Here is a 13,652-nt window from a genome sequence, read left to right on the forward strand (position 1 = left end):
GGGAACGCGCGGCGGCCCCGGCCTCGCCATGAGCCTGCGGGTGGCGCAGGCCGCGTGGGCCCGGGGCTGGGGCGCGGGCTCCCGCCGCGGCGCCGCGGCCTTCCCGCCGCCCCCGCCGCGCGCCGTGGACGTGGCGGAGCTGCTGCGAGACGCCACGGCCGCGGAGGAAGAGCCGCGGGAGGCGGCGGCGCGGCGGCCGCCGGGCCAGTGCTCGGTGCTGCTCTTCCCGGGCCAGGGCAGCCAGGTGGTGGGCATGGGCCGGGGGCTGCTCCGCTACCCGCGCGTCCGCGAGCTCTACGCCGCCGCCCGCAGCGTGCTGGGCTACGACCTGCTGGAGCTGAGCCTGCGCGGGCCGCAGGAGGCCCTGGACCGCACGGCGCACTGCCAGCCCGCGGTCTTCGTGGCCTCGCTGGCCGCCGTGGAGAAGCTGCATCACCTGCAGCCCGCGGTGAGGCCCGCCGCCCGCCGGGGAGGACGCGCTGGGCCCCGGCTCCCGCGTGGGACGCAGTGGGCGGGGGCTTGTCCAGGTCCCGGCGAGGAGGGAGCGGGGGGCGCGGCGCTGGGGGGCGCGTTAGGGGAGGGGGCTGGGGACTAAAACGTGGTGTGAACCCCTGGGCGTGTTAAGTGCGGTGTCGCAGGGCCGAAAACTGCAGGGAAAGCGGCTGAGGAGTCTGGGCTGGATTGCGATTTTATTCTACCTATTTTTAAAAAGTTACTATTATTAGTAGTATTATTACTACTATTCTCTAAATCCACCCTGGGGCCCAAACTCACGACCCCCAGATCAAGAGTCGCATGTCCCACCTACAGAGCCTCGGCTGCGATTTTAAAATTTTTATTTATTTTGTGTGTGTGTTTCTTTTTATTTTTTTTTTTTATTTGAAGTCAGTTAATTAACATGTAATGTTTTATCCGTTTCCGAGGTAGAGTTTAGTGATTCCGCAGGTGCATATAACACCCCCTGCTCGTTCCATCAGTGCCCTCCTTATGCCCCTGAACGGTATTTTAAATTTTTTTTTAAGATTTTATTTGTTTATTTGACAGAGTTCACAAGTAGGCAGAGAGGCAGACAGAGAGAGCGAGAGGGAAGCAGGCTCCCTGCTGCCCGGAGAGCCGGCCGGGGCTCCATCCCAGGACCCTGAGATCATGACCTGAGCGGAAAGCAGAGGCTTTAACCCACTGAGCCACCCAGGTGCCCCGCCCCTGAACGATTTTAAATGATCCTCAGTCATTTGTTACTAAATGATTTTAGACAGGTGAACTCCAACCTTGAGTGAGGGCCCATTAAGAGGATGGTGTGAGTATGTCACTGCACTTGAAGGTGCGAATTGGTGGCTGTTATCATTTGATAATAGCAGAACAGTAAACGTGAAGCTTCTGCTGTGAACCCTGCACTCCATTCTCACAACAACCGCGTCGGGAAACAGTTACTTTGTGGGTGAGGCAAGGAGAAGTGGTGGGCATTCATGGAGCCCTTACCCTCCGCCGGGTCTGTGCTTAAGCGCTTGAGAGACCTGCTTTTGGTCTCATACCAGGAGCCCTGTGAGGTCGGTCCTGCCCTTTCCCCATCCTGCAGATGGGACAGCCGAGGCTCGAAGTCAGGGAACTCTCCCAAGCTAAGAATCAAATTCAAGAGACTGAGTCACTCTCTCCTCTGTGTAGTTCCCTCCGGCTCCCTGGGCCTGAGAGGCATCTCCAGGGCAGAGACGGATCCAGAGCCCTGCGTTGGAGACACGGCTCCACCAGAATCAGGCAGCGGGCTTTAACTTGCCAGCAAAGTTCCTCATCAGTAAAAGGGCTGGTTCAGGGCTTGCCAAGGCCTCTTCTGTTTGTGTCCTCTTCTAGCCAGAGCACCAGGCTGGTGGCTCCCCACTCCTGCCTCCTTGAGCCTCTGAACAGTCTGCCGGCTTGCAGTGCAGAGCCCTGGACTGAACCCCTTGCCCCTACCCCTAGACCTTGGCCTCATGCCCTGCATCTGTCACTACAGGTGATTGAGAACTGTGTTGCTGCTGCTGGATTCAGTGTGGGAGAATTTGCAGCCCTAGTGTTTGCTGGAGCCATGGAATTTTCTGAAGGTACACAGGAATGGTTTGGTTTTGTGCCGGGGTGTTTTCTTGCTGGGTTCGCTGGGGACCAAGGACACTGCCAAAAATAATTCTGGAGCCACTCGGGTGATGGAGAAGGGAACACATGGGCGAGAATGACGTTGGGAGGACCACACTTCACCTTTGAATCTCTTTTAAGCCTGAAGGGTTCGCCGGGGATTTTCTTTTCGTAGTCTCCTGAACTCTGCTTGCTTGACTGTCCCCCACCCTGTCCTGGGTGCTCTCAGTCCACTCCCACAGCACCAGTGCCTGTCACTTGACAGATGGCCAGCAGATAGTCCTGGAGTGAAAAAGTAAATGAATGTTTGATCGTGAGCATACTAGTTTCACTTAAGATTTTTGCTCATAGTGAACCAGTTAAACTGTTTTGCTTATAGTTAAATGCGAGCAAAGGATGTGAACAGACCTTTCTCCGAAGAAGATATACAGAAACGGCCAACAGGCATGCGAAGAGATATTCAGCATCACTAATCCCTTAGGGACGTGCAGATCAAAACCACACCTTATACCCACTAGGGTGGCTTCGATTAAAAAATATATAATAAGAATAATAATAAGTGTTGGCAAGAATGTGAACAAATCGGACCCTCAGGGACACCTGGGTGGCTCCATCCGTTAAGCCTCTGCCTTCAGCTCAGGTCATGATCCCAGAGTTCTGGGATCGAGTCCCGCATCAGGCTACTTCCTCAGCGGAGAGGCTGCTTCTCTCTTTCACTCTCCCTTTGTGTTCTCCCCCACCCCAAATAAATAAATAAAAATCTTACAAAGGAAAGAAAACAGGACCTGCAGACGTGGCTAGAGAGAGTGTAAAATGGTGCAGCCACTGTGGAAACCAGTTTGACGGTTCAAGCCGTTGCACACAGAACTACCGAACGGCCCAGTGGTTCTGCAGAATATGCCTAAGAAATAAAAACGTACGTCCTCACAGAGAAACCTGTGTACAAATGTTCCCACCAGTATTCGAAATAGCTCCAAGATGGAAACAGCCCAGATGCCCCTCATCAAAAAAATCGTGCTCGGTCCGTGCAGTGAGTGTCCTTCAGCCGTAACAGGGATAAAGGGCTGATGTGCGCCACTACACAGATGAGCCTTCAAAGCCTGCTTGATGAGAGAGGCGGCCCCTTGTGTGTGAAATGTCCTGACTGTGCAAATCCAGAGAGAGCAGCTAGAGGTGCCAGGGCTGGAGGGCAGAGGAGAGGAGAGATGGTGAGTGATACGGGTGTTTTACGGAAGGATGGAAAGCTTTGAAACTAGAGCCAGCTGGTGGTTTACCAGTGAACTACACATTTGAAACATTGTATTTGATGTATTTATTTTACTTCAGTGTTTTATTTTTTTTTTACTTCCGTGTTTTTAAAATAACAGCATTATAGCACGGGTAAGGAAATGCTAAAAAATGCTGCATGTGCACATCTCCGAATAAAACTGTTTTATACACACATAGTTTTCTGCGCACATAAATGCAGAGCTAGAGCCTGTGTATGTCCTGTGTTTTCTCACTTGACATTTTGCAGTTGTTAATGCCTGCACGGGAGGACTTCCGCGTGCCCTCTCCACTTTCCTGTGGGTTCTCGGCTACTTCCTACCTCAGGCTGTCATTGTATTTGCTCTGCAGTTTGCTCCCTGTCTGTGTAAGGGGCCAAGAGTCCAGTACAAATGTATGTAGGTCCTGAGGGAAGGCAGATGTGTTAAGAGGGGAGCAGGCTGTGCCCTCAGAGCCTCTCTGTGGTCCCAGGAAACTCTGGACTAGTCCCTTAACCTCTCCTTGGCCCCGTCATCCCCCCCCCCCCCCCAAGGAGCAGACCCAGAACCAGGAGGACAGATGTCCAGTAGTCACAGGCTTTCTTACATCATGATCGTGGGAGCTGCCTGCCCCGGGCACAGACCTCTCACCTTGCACTTGAGCCGCACGCACCAGCGGCTCTGCATTGCTCTTCCGTTGCCCTTGGCAGTGGCAGCTTCTGCAGCTCCAAGTGGGGGCAGTAAAGCCTGATGTATGGGACAGCTGTGGTACTGAAACTTTCATTCCCAGTTTTTGCAACAATCCAGGCAGATTAGATAGTATCATCCTCATTCTGCTAACTGAAAATTTGACCGGAAAGGTCATGACTTGTCCAAAACACTATGTGGCTCAGAGTCTTCTCCTGTGCACCCCACTCCCCGCACCAGGCTTTCTCGCCAGCAGCCTGTCGACATTTTGGACCAGATACTAACTTGGTGGTAGGGCCCTGCATTGTAGGATGTGGGGCAGCATCCCTGACTTCCCCCAGATGTCCATAGCAAACGTACCTGCCCCTTCCACGTGCACACACACTCGGCTGTTGTGACAATGACAAGGGCCCCCAGACCTTGCCTTGAGGCAAAATCACACCTGGCTAAGGACCCCCATCCCACAGCAAGCCAGCTTTAAGGCTGCGAACTCCGTGTTTTCATGTGTGTAGTGCCAAAGGACGGCACCTGCCTCTCAGGATGGTGGTGCTGTCTCAGCAAAGTAGATAGAGAGAGGAAGAACCATGGCCCTGGGGACGGCTGTAACTACCGGGTCCGCATCTCCAGCACGCTGTGTGAACTCGTGCCTTGTCTCAGATCTGGGCTTTCCCCCACCTTCCTCACATGCCCTGATTTTTTCCAAATGCACTTCTTTCTGCATAGGTTTGTATGCAGTGAAAGTCCGAGCTGAGGCCATGCAGGAAGCCTCGGAAGCTGTCCCCAGCGGGATGTTGTCTGTCCTCGGCCAGCCTCAGTCCAAGTTCAACATTGCGTGTTTGGAAGCCCGGGAGCACTGCAAGACTTTGGGCATAGAGAGCCCCGTGTGCGAGGTGGCCAACTACCTCTTTCCTGATTGCCGGGTGATATCAGGACATCTGGAGGTTGGTGCTGATGGGAACAGCCTTCCTAGGCCCCAGTCCACAGAGAATGTTGGAACTGTCCCACCCACACCAGAAAGCCCGTGGTGGTGTGATGGGTGCTCTGCCAAGCTGTGGTCTATGCGAAGTACTTGAGGGCAAGGGGGGGGGGGGGCGAGCCCTGCAGAGGAAGTCGAGGCTGGGATGCCGTCCCACTGCACCGTGCGTAGACCAGGACCTTGAGCAAGTCACCCAGCCCTCCTAGAAGGTAAAGGGGTTGGACCAGATGATCCCCAGGGCCTTCCTGGGGTAAATTCTGGGGTTCTCACAACCTCTGGTTGCTCCCTTAGCAAAAGGAGGAGCCATGCCTGCTAGGTTACTCCGCCCCACTGTGCCTTGTCTTAGGGGTCTGCCTTTATCCAAGTTCAAGTTCTTTTTCTTTCCTTCTGTCCTTCCTTCCATTCACGCTTCCCTAGACATTTCTCAAGCAGCTCCTCTGTAACAAGCATTGAGGGGACATGGACCGAGAAGCCAGGAACTTGTGTGTTTGGGGCACAGTGGGGGTTGGGCTGGCTGCCAGGAGGCCTCAGGAGGTGACACTGGGAATGGTGTGTGGACGGTGTGTTTGCTGGAAGGGGGTGTCCCCAGCAGGGAGGCCAGGACCGGCCGATGGCAAAGGGCAGCTGGGGCCTGGCCCCGGGATGCTGAGTGAGTCCATGCTGGATCCTGCACAAGGAGCTACGGCTGCAAGGCGCGTGTCTACACCACTCGAGTCCCATAGGCCTTGCTTGCATCCTGGTGCTCCCCGGGAGGCAGTTCCACGCACATGTTACACACGAGGAAGCTGAGGCAGAGCGAGAGGCTAGTGCTTAGAGATGGTGGCGGCAGAACAGAGCTCCAGTCTGTCTCATTCTAGAACCTTCCTTGTCCATTCGACTGCACTCCGTCTCCCATCCCATGAGGCCTTGCCCGTCTGCCTTGCCCGTCTGCCCGGTGTCTGTGTGAATCTCCTCTAACCAGCGAGTCTCTCTTGTGACAGTCCCGAGAGGAGAGGAAGATGGGCGACAATGGCCCCACGCTGCTTGTGGAGCTCACTGCTCGTTCCCATTAATGGCCTTGGAAACCCCAGAAGTGGGTGGGGAGGGGCCCCAAACCAGGGCTGGCATCTCCTCGTGCAGCCCCCGCACAGCTGGGTGCGCGGGTGGACAACCCCTCGGTCGCCTTACGGTGCCAAAGCAAAGAGCTCAGGTGAGGGCAGGGCTTCCCTGAGCAGGAAGTTCCCTTTGCAACCACGGATGATGGGACAAAAAACCCTTGCCCTCTGCTTCCTGGGCCCTGAGGCTGTAGCCTTGGCCTTGACTCTTGTGGGCCCCGCCTAGGATGTGGGCCGGATGAGTCCAGAGGCCTTAAACGCGGAAGGCGCAAATGATGTGTTGGCCTCCTGCAGGGCGGGGCCCACAGAGATGGGTGAGCAAGTGCCATCCAGCCGGACGCCCGAGCCCTTCCTGCCCTCTGGGGGCACACGCAGCCATCCCATCACGTGGTTTTTTCCAGTGGACCTGGATGGGCTCGGCATACAAGACGATTGCTAACCGTCACGTAGCACTTGGGCACCAGAGTTTACCTTGATAACCTGTGAGATAACTAGGGTGCTCCCCTTTTTCTAGATGAGGGAACTGAGGCAAGGAGAGGCGGCACAATCACCCAAGGTCAGGCAGCTCCTGGGACCTTGACACCTTCAGTCTTCCCGGGAACAGCGGGCCCAGCCCCAGCATCGCTGCGGATGGTGACAGGCCAGAGACAGGGCCAGAGAGACGGCGACAGACCGATCAGCCACAGGACGCCCTTCGGCGGGAAGGGCCATCTGGGTGGCAGGCCCCACGCCGTGTCCTGGAGGCCTAGGGTCTCTTTAAGAATCTCTAATATTTTTAAAATATTTGTGAATTATGTTGTTTGCAAACAGGGCCAAGTTTGGGCCTCTTAGCCTGGGAGGCAAGGCTTTTGGCTTCCAGGGGACAGAGCTCCTTTCTTCTCTAGAGTAAGCTCAGATGGTGGGCTTCTGACCGAAAGACACGAGGCTTGGAGTCTCCAGAATTTTCATCTCGAGGGTTACGGCGTAGTAAGAAAACGGGCTTGTTAGAAACTGTGAAGGGTAGCGGGCTTACAATGGAAAACTCCCACTAGACAGTGTGTCCTCACGGGGTCACACTCCTTCACCCCTCCCGTCCCGTCGCTTCCCAGCAACCGCGCGAAGCCGCTGAGATCGTGCTCGTTTTGTGGATGACAGACGGCGAGAGGCCGAGTGGGCGTGGGGAGCTGGGGGGGACGCGCCCCCCAGCCTCGGCCTTTCAGTCCCATCGGGGCCGCCTGCGCAGGTGGGCTGTGTGAACAGTCATGGCCCCAGAGGAGGACTTCCGGGCCACCGTGCACATGACTGGTTTGTACTGGAACAAAGAGGGAATGGAGGCCGTCCTCGCAGCTGTCTGCGGGGTGAAGCATGCGGAGGGCCCATAGCCTCTTCTGTCCGCAGAACCGGGGCCGGGGGAGGCCGCCTCGCTGTGCGTTTCCTCCCCTAAGATGTCCTTGGCTGAGACTTCCTTTCTTTTCCTTCTAGGCGCTGCAGTTCCTGCGGAAGAATTCCTCCAAGTATCACTTCAGGCGCACCAAGATGCTGCCCGTTAGCGGGGGCTTCCATACCCGCCTCATGGAGCCGGCCTTGGAGCCCCTCGAACAAGTTCTAAAGTCGATCGGTGTCAGGAAGCCTCTGGTGTCCGTCCACTCAAATGTCGACGGGAACAGATACATGCAGCCCAGACACATCCAGAAGCTGCTGGTGCGGCAGGTGGTCTCCCCGGTGAAGTGGGAGCAGACGATGCACGCCATTTACGAGAGGAAGAGGGGCACGGAGTTCCCCCAGACTTTCGAGGTGGGGCCCGGGAAGCAGCTGGGAGCCATCCTGAAGAGCTGCAACCTGCAGGCCTGGAAGTCATACCGGCACGTGGAGGTGCTGGAGGATGACGGGACCTAGGCCGGGCCCCCTCGCCCCGCGGTGGGAGCTCCTGGGGCCTGGGGTGGCAGGGGCGCAGCTTAGGAGGGAGAAGGGGACCAGGCGGCGCTGCAGCGGGCCTGGACCTGCCCCGTCTGTCCCTAGGCCTCCTCGTCCAAGTGACTGGGAGGCACTGTTTGCAAAGTGCTTTGAAGGCCACATAAAAGCCCAAAAGCGAGTATTTCTTGACCTGCCGTGGTCCGCTTCTTCCCCTGAGATATGTTTCAGGGCTGGGGGGAAGCTGCAGCAGGGCCAGAAGAGTCCCGGGGACCCTGGAGGCAGATCTCACACCTCTGGGCTCCTTTGTAAAATAGGCTGAGACCACCTGGCCGGCAGGTGTGCTCAGGAGGCTGGGAAGGCTCAGCCTGTGGCCTGTCGTGCCCTACCCCATCACGAGGGGGCCATCGGCATACTGGCGTGGCCACTAGGCAGGCCAGTGCCAGAGGGGCCCCCACTGCCCCATGAGCCCGTGCGTCCCCACAACCGGCTTCTGAGCCCTTTCGTCACTGAAAGCAAAGGGCTTCCAGACGTCGCTGGCCTTGGCAGCCATTCTGTCCATCCCACACTCTGTCGCTGGGAGACTCTGTCCCACACTGGTTTATCTTCCCAACAGCCAGTACTGAGCGCCTGCCGGCTACCTGTGAGTGAGCGGCCTTCCCGCTTGGGGGGAAGAGGTCCTTAGCCAGGCAGGAAGCGTGTAAGGTGGCTGGCTGAGGGCCCTGTTTCCCTGCAGACGGTGATCGCTAAGGGTCTGCTCTGTGTCTGTGAACCTCCCATGGCACAGCCACACCCCAGGAGCAGACGGTGGTTCTGGACATGGGCAGCTCCGCTGATAACAAGCAGAAGTCACGTTCTGGACGTCTTGGTGGCTTTTTTCCTTACCAACAGCGATAGTGGGAAACTCGTCCGGGTGTGAGATCTCTGTGTTTGTCCATAAATGTTGGCTGTGGTGTAGACGCCTGTCCAATCCGGGGTAGGTTTCGCATTTTCAGTTCTGCAGGGTTTCTCAGCAGGGGCGCTGTCAACCTCTGCGCAGAACTGGCCTTCATTGCATGGAACTGTCATGCACAGCGTGGGCCACTGTCCTGGCTCCCGGCCACTCTGCGCCACGAGCCCTTCCAGATGTCATGACCCCCCCACATGCCCACGTGTGTCCACAGCCCAGGCCGAGAGCCCTGCATAGGACGAGGGAAACTGATCTGTCCCATGGCCTGAGTCTGTGTTCTCAGACAATGAGAGTTCAGTGAACGATCTTTTAAAACTTCCATTTTAAGAAATTTTTAAACATTTGCAAAGAAACTTGCTATTATATTATTATTTTCGGTGGGCAGCAAAGTGAAGTTTGGGGAGTAGTACAGAGCTCCCCAAGAGGGAGGGGACCCAGAGGGTTGCCCGAACCTTGCTATTATTTTTAAAGAGTGCAGAGTCTGTGGGAACCCTCTTCCAAGCACTGCGCTAGCCAGCGACCCTGGGACTCTGCAGGCTGGGCTCAGGTGCTCTGGCTGTGCCGTGGGCAGGACAGCATCACAGTCACACTCTGCAGATCGTGGTCCCACGTAAGGGAGCCCTGGAGAAGCAGCGGAGGGTGAGTGTTCCCGCGTGGCAGGCCTTGCTGCTTCTCTGGGCATGGCCTTTCTCCTCAGGGTCTGGCCAGGCTCCAGGCCAGAGGAGGGAGAAGAAACAGCAATCCAAGGGCATATGGTGCTGCCTTAAGGTTGGTTCCAGAAAGCTGACGACCGTCTCTGCCGGCACTGCAGGGGCCGCCCAGCTGGGGAACCCAAAGGTGCAGGCAGGCAGTGCTCACCTCCACTGTGGAGCCCTGGGTGGGGTAGATTGGGTGGGGTAGATGGGCCCTCGCCCTCCCCACCCCTGCAGACTTTGAGTCTGGGTAAGTGGCAGAAGCACGGGGTGGGGAGGGGAGTTCTGGGGGGAGCTCGGGGTCCGGGGTGAGGGCCTGAGGGGCTGTGGTGGATCCTATATCCTGTTCCTTGGCAGAATCTGGGCCAGCATGTGCCCCCTTGAGGAGACCACCCCGCGCCATCATTGTTCCCATGGTGCTGGCCCGCCCCGGGGTAGGAATCACAGCTGCTACCACGTTTGCGTCCCACGCCCATGGAGACCCTGGGCCTGTTTCTCTTCCCAGCGGCTTGCCTCCCTCAGCCAGCCTAGACCTGGGTGCCTGGAAGGAGTGGGTTTCCCTAGGCACATGCTCTCTGAGAATCAGCTCTCGCCTCCAGAAATCTTGACTGGACCACAAAGGCCGTGATCAAAAGCCTCTAAAACCTTGAAGATGATGGGCCCCTCGTGCCCCTGCAGCCTTGTCACCTCTGGGAAGGGGCTGTTTCCAGCGGCCTCCACCCCAGGCCCCCAGAGGGTAGGGGTCTGTGTCCCCCCCACCCCCGCCCCGTGGCAGTGTCCCTGGGCCCCGCTGCAGAGGGGCCGCAGGAGATGGGAGCAACCTGAGCCGATGGTCTAGGGATCATGAGGCTGCTGGGTGACCATGGCACCCCTGCCCCCTTCCTAGGAGGGATGGGCCTCCAGTCCTTTCCTTTTTGGGGTTGATTTCTGCTATCACTGTTGCTGAACACCTGTTTGCAGCTTGTGGAAGTTGCCACGCAGATCCGCCAGACTGGGTCTGACCATGACCCTTTCCCCATCTGGGCCTTGATCTCACCAACCCCCACAGGTTGGATTGGGCAGAAGATCCCAGTGCTACTCTGGTCTGACCCTTTTCTTCTCTGGGCCTCAGTTTCCCCCTTACAGGCTGGGCTGTCTTGAGCAGATCAGTCAAGTGCCAGCTCCATGTTGGCTTTGGAGGTCAGGAGGCTGCCCCTCGTGTGGGGGCACAGAAACTGGCAAGGTCCTCGCGGCCCCAGGGTGGGCATGAACAGACAAGACAGTCGATTAGGCTCCAGCCCAAGCTTCCACCTTCCTCATGCGCAGGCAGGTCTCCCACCCCAGGGCCTTTGTATGTGCTGCTCCCCCGTAGCTGGAGGACACTTGTCTATCCTTCATTCTCTCCATAGGCCTGGTCCTGCGATCTCACCCCCCCCCATTTTCTCAGTCCTTTATTGCTCTCAGAACACAGCCCCCAGTTCTTAGCTTCTTTGGGTGCTTTTTAAATAGAATGTGAGATTTGAGGGACCATATCTTCACAACCCCAGAACCTGTGGCCAAGCTTAGCAAAGTAGGGGCTCCTCTGACATCCACGGGCGGGAAGAATGTTGCAAACCCTAGGACACTTGGGAAGAGGGCCCCCAGATTCCTGCCGAGAGAAGACATGGCTTTAGCATCTCCATTCCCTCCGCTCTGAAGAGCCCCAAGCTCCTTGAGAAGCTGAGGCGGCCCCAGCCACACTGAGAAAGGGGTGGGCAGTTTGACCCGAGTGCTTGGGAGCTGCTCCCGGGTGGTTAGGGAGGACTTCCTGGAAGAGGTTCATCTGGGTTTGGCCTCCCCACATCCCCAGCTATGGATTCTCCAGTGGAGCCCCAGGGCCTGGGGTCAGTGCAGCCACACAGGAAAGCCCTGGTTCACTTCCAGGTCTATAAACTTGGTGGGTATCTGTCCAGGGGCGGAGTGTCCTTTGGGTGGAGCAGGATGTCAGGATGGAACATTCCCAGCAAGCACCTGGGAACTGGCAGGCTCTGGGCTTGCCCTGGGAGGCATGGGAGGGCCTGACACAGCCCCACGGGGCCACTTACACGGGAAGGAGGTGAAGTCAGGCTGTGAAGGGCCAGACTCTGGAGCGCTGTGACATGGAAAGCCCGGTGGCGGCTGGGAGGGTCCCTTCAGTCACGAGGGCCAGAGGGGGCAGCTGGGAGCGGGCAGGACCTGACCGGCCGGGCTGGAGGGTAAGCGAGTCACTGTCTGTTGCATCAGCTCTGGGGCGGAGTGGAGGGCAGGGACGGCTCTCCGAATCCAGGACCTGAAGGGGACAGGGAGGAGGCTGCCGAAGGTGGGGACTCACCCCAGCCCAGGGATGGCTTTTGAGACAGGGGAACTGTTGGGACGGGGTGGGGGGTTGAGGAGTCAGAGCTCTAGTTCTGGAGAGAGGGCCTGATGGGGTCTAGGAACAGCACTAGGCCCAGGTCTGGGGCGGGCTGAGCCCGCGCAGTGGGTGCCCCTGGTCTAGCCCCTTCTCCGCAGCACACCTGCGTGAGTGGCCCCCCAGGCTGCACTGCTCCAGCAGGGAGTGCCGGATGAGCAAATGTGGGGAGGGGAGGCAGCCCAATTGTAAGAGCCTGACAGCCCAAAGGAAATAATCCCTAATGGTACATCTCAGGCACGAGGCATGACAAGAGGCGGCGTAAACCTGATTGTGTCGGGCCAAACTTCATGACAGCAGGTGCAGGAAAGAGCCCGCAGGTGTGTGATCACGCACAGGTGGCTAGGCGCACGCCCCGCCCCTTCTTTCCCCGCCCCCTTGATTCTCGAGCCAGGGGCAAGAGGCAACCCATGCGACAAACCCCCAGAGAGGACCAGAGACCAGCTGGAAACCAACATTTTATTGAGCTCTCCTCACCCCTCAGAAATCTATTCCAGCAGATTTTCCCTTTGCCCCGGGGTATCACAGACGTGGGGGTGTGGCCAGCACTCCCCCCACGGCCCACCACAGGGCCCCCCAGCAAGAGGAAGGCTCCTTCCTGGGACAGGCCACCACACGTGGGCTGGGGCCAGGAGAGCAGGCCCAGCCAGGCCTTGGCACGGGCAGTTAACCAGCAACGACCCCAGAGGTATAATGAATTCATTTCTCTTACAAAAAGAAAAAGAAAAAAACTAGTACGAAACCTCAGTAGTGTCCCAGCACTCTGTTTTAAATATAAAAAAGGCATCATCAGAAAACAGTTAAAAAGACAACAAACCCAACAAGGCCACCTCCAGGGTGGCGGCCAGGGAGGTGGGGAGGCCAGCCCCGCCCCCCCGCCCAGAGCAGCAGCTCGCTCACTGGAGGACCTGAAGCCCCCAGCCTAGCAGCAGCACCAGCAGCAGCAGCAGGGACAGCACCAGCCCGCGCCCGGGGTTGGACACCTGCGGGATGAAGGGGGGGAGAGGTGAGGCCCTCCAGCCCAGAACAGGGGTGGCTCCTTCCGCGGCTCCTTCTGTGCCCGCCCTGTGGACACAGGGATGAGCCCGCGAGGCTGAGGCCGGGCCCGGGGTGGGGAAGGACTAGTCAGGGAAGGTGGGCGATGCAGGAGCACCTCCGAAGCAGGCCGGTCGGGGACAAAAACCAGGAAGAGCAGCACAGGCAGGTGGGGAGATGGCCGAGGATGCGACAGGGGGCAGAGGAGAAGCCAGCCCACCCAGACTGCTCATGGGCTGGGGACTGTGGGAGCACGAGCTGCCCGAGGGACCGTCCCCGGCGCTGCTGGGAGGGAGGAGGAGTGGTCAGGAAAGCGGCTCAGGAGGAGACGCATCTGCCGGGCAGACGAGTGAGGAGCCGGTCCCTTCGCCAGCGGAAGGCCTTCCCAGGGGAGGCAACAGCAGGGAACAGGCGTGGAAGCAGCCAAACACATTGAAGAGTCCCAGCACTGAGTCCGTGAAGCACGGCTCTCAAAGCCTGAGCCCAGCAGATGGGGGTAAGCGGGCAGGGCGACAGGGAGCGGTAGGGTCTGCGGCATCGCGCCACTGCAGAGCTTCGCAGCACCATGTACAGGA

The 13,652-nt window shown here is 58.0% G+C and overlaps 2 protein-coding genes across 4 annotated transcripts in view; one reads left to right on the forward strand and one right to left on the reverse strand.

Annotated features, from left to right (window-relative positions):
- On the forward strand, positions 1-8,855 carry MCAT (malonyl-CoA-acyl carrier protein transacylase). The gene is made up of 4 exons (XM_082738946.1): positions 1-448; positions 1,988-2,075; positions 4,758-4,975; positions 7,566-8,855. The coding sequence occupies exons 1-4, from the start codon at positions 29-31 to the stop codon at positions 7,977-7,979; spliced, it is 1,140 nt and encodes a 379-aa protein (XP_082595072.1). The 5' UTR covers positions 1-28; the 3' UTR covers positions 7,980-8,855.
- The window catches only part of BIK (BCL2 interacting killer), a 26,918-nt gene continuing 15,487 nt past the window's right edge, over positions 2,222-13,652 (reverse strand). For 2 of the 3 annotated variants that reach the window (XM_082738948.1, XM_082738947.1), the window contains exon 5: positions 12,488-13,025. In XM_082738948.1, coding sequence (XP_082595074.1) covers positions 12,939-13,025 — 87 coding nt within the window. In that variant the 3' untranslated portion in view covers positions 12,488-12,938. Of the gene's footprint in view, positions 2,386-12,487; positions 13,026-13,652 lie in introns of those variants that run through there. The other variant, XM_082738949.1, reaches the window with a different exon arrangement.

The sequence above is a fragment of the Mustela nivalis genome, assembly GCF_964662115.1.
Source record: "Mustela nivalis genome assembly, chromosome: 7".
NCBI lineage: Eukaryota > Metazoa > Chordata > Mammalia > Carnivora > Mustelidae > Mustela > Mustela nivalis.

Excerpts from the sequence above, each read along its gene's own strand:
- MCAT (XM_082738946.1), top strand. The coding sequence starts at position 29 with ATGAGCCTGCGGGTGGCGCAGGCCGCGTGGGCCCGGGGCTGGGGCGCG. Across the intron at positions 2,076-4,757 it reads AGCCATGGAATTTTCTGAAG|GTTTGTATGCAGTGAAAGTC; the intron begins GTACACAGGAAT and ends CTTTCTGCATAG. Across the intron at positions 4,976-7,565 it reads TGATATCAGGACATCTGGAG|GCGCTGCAGTTCCTGCGGAA; the intron begins GTTGGTGCTGAT and ends TTTTCCTTCTAG.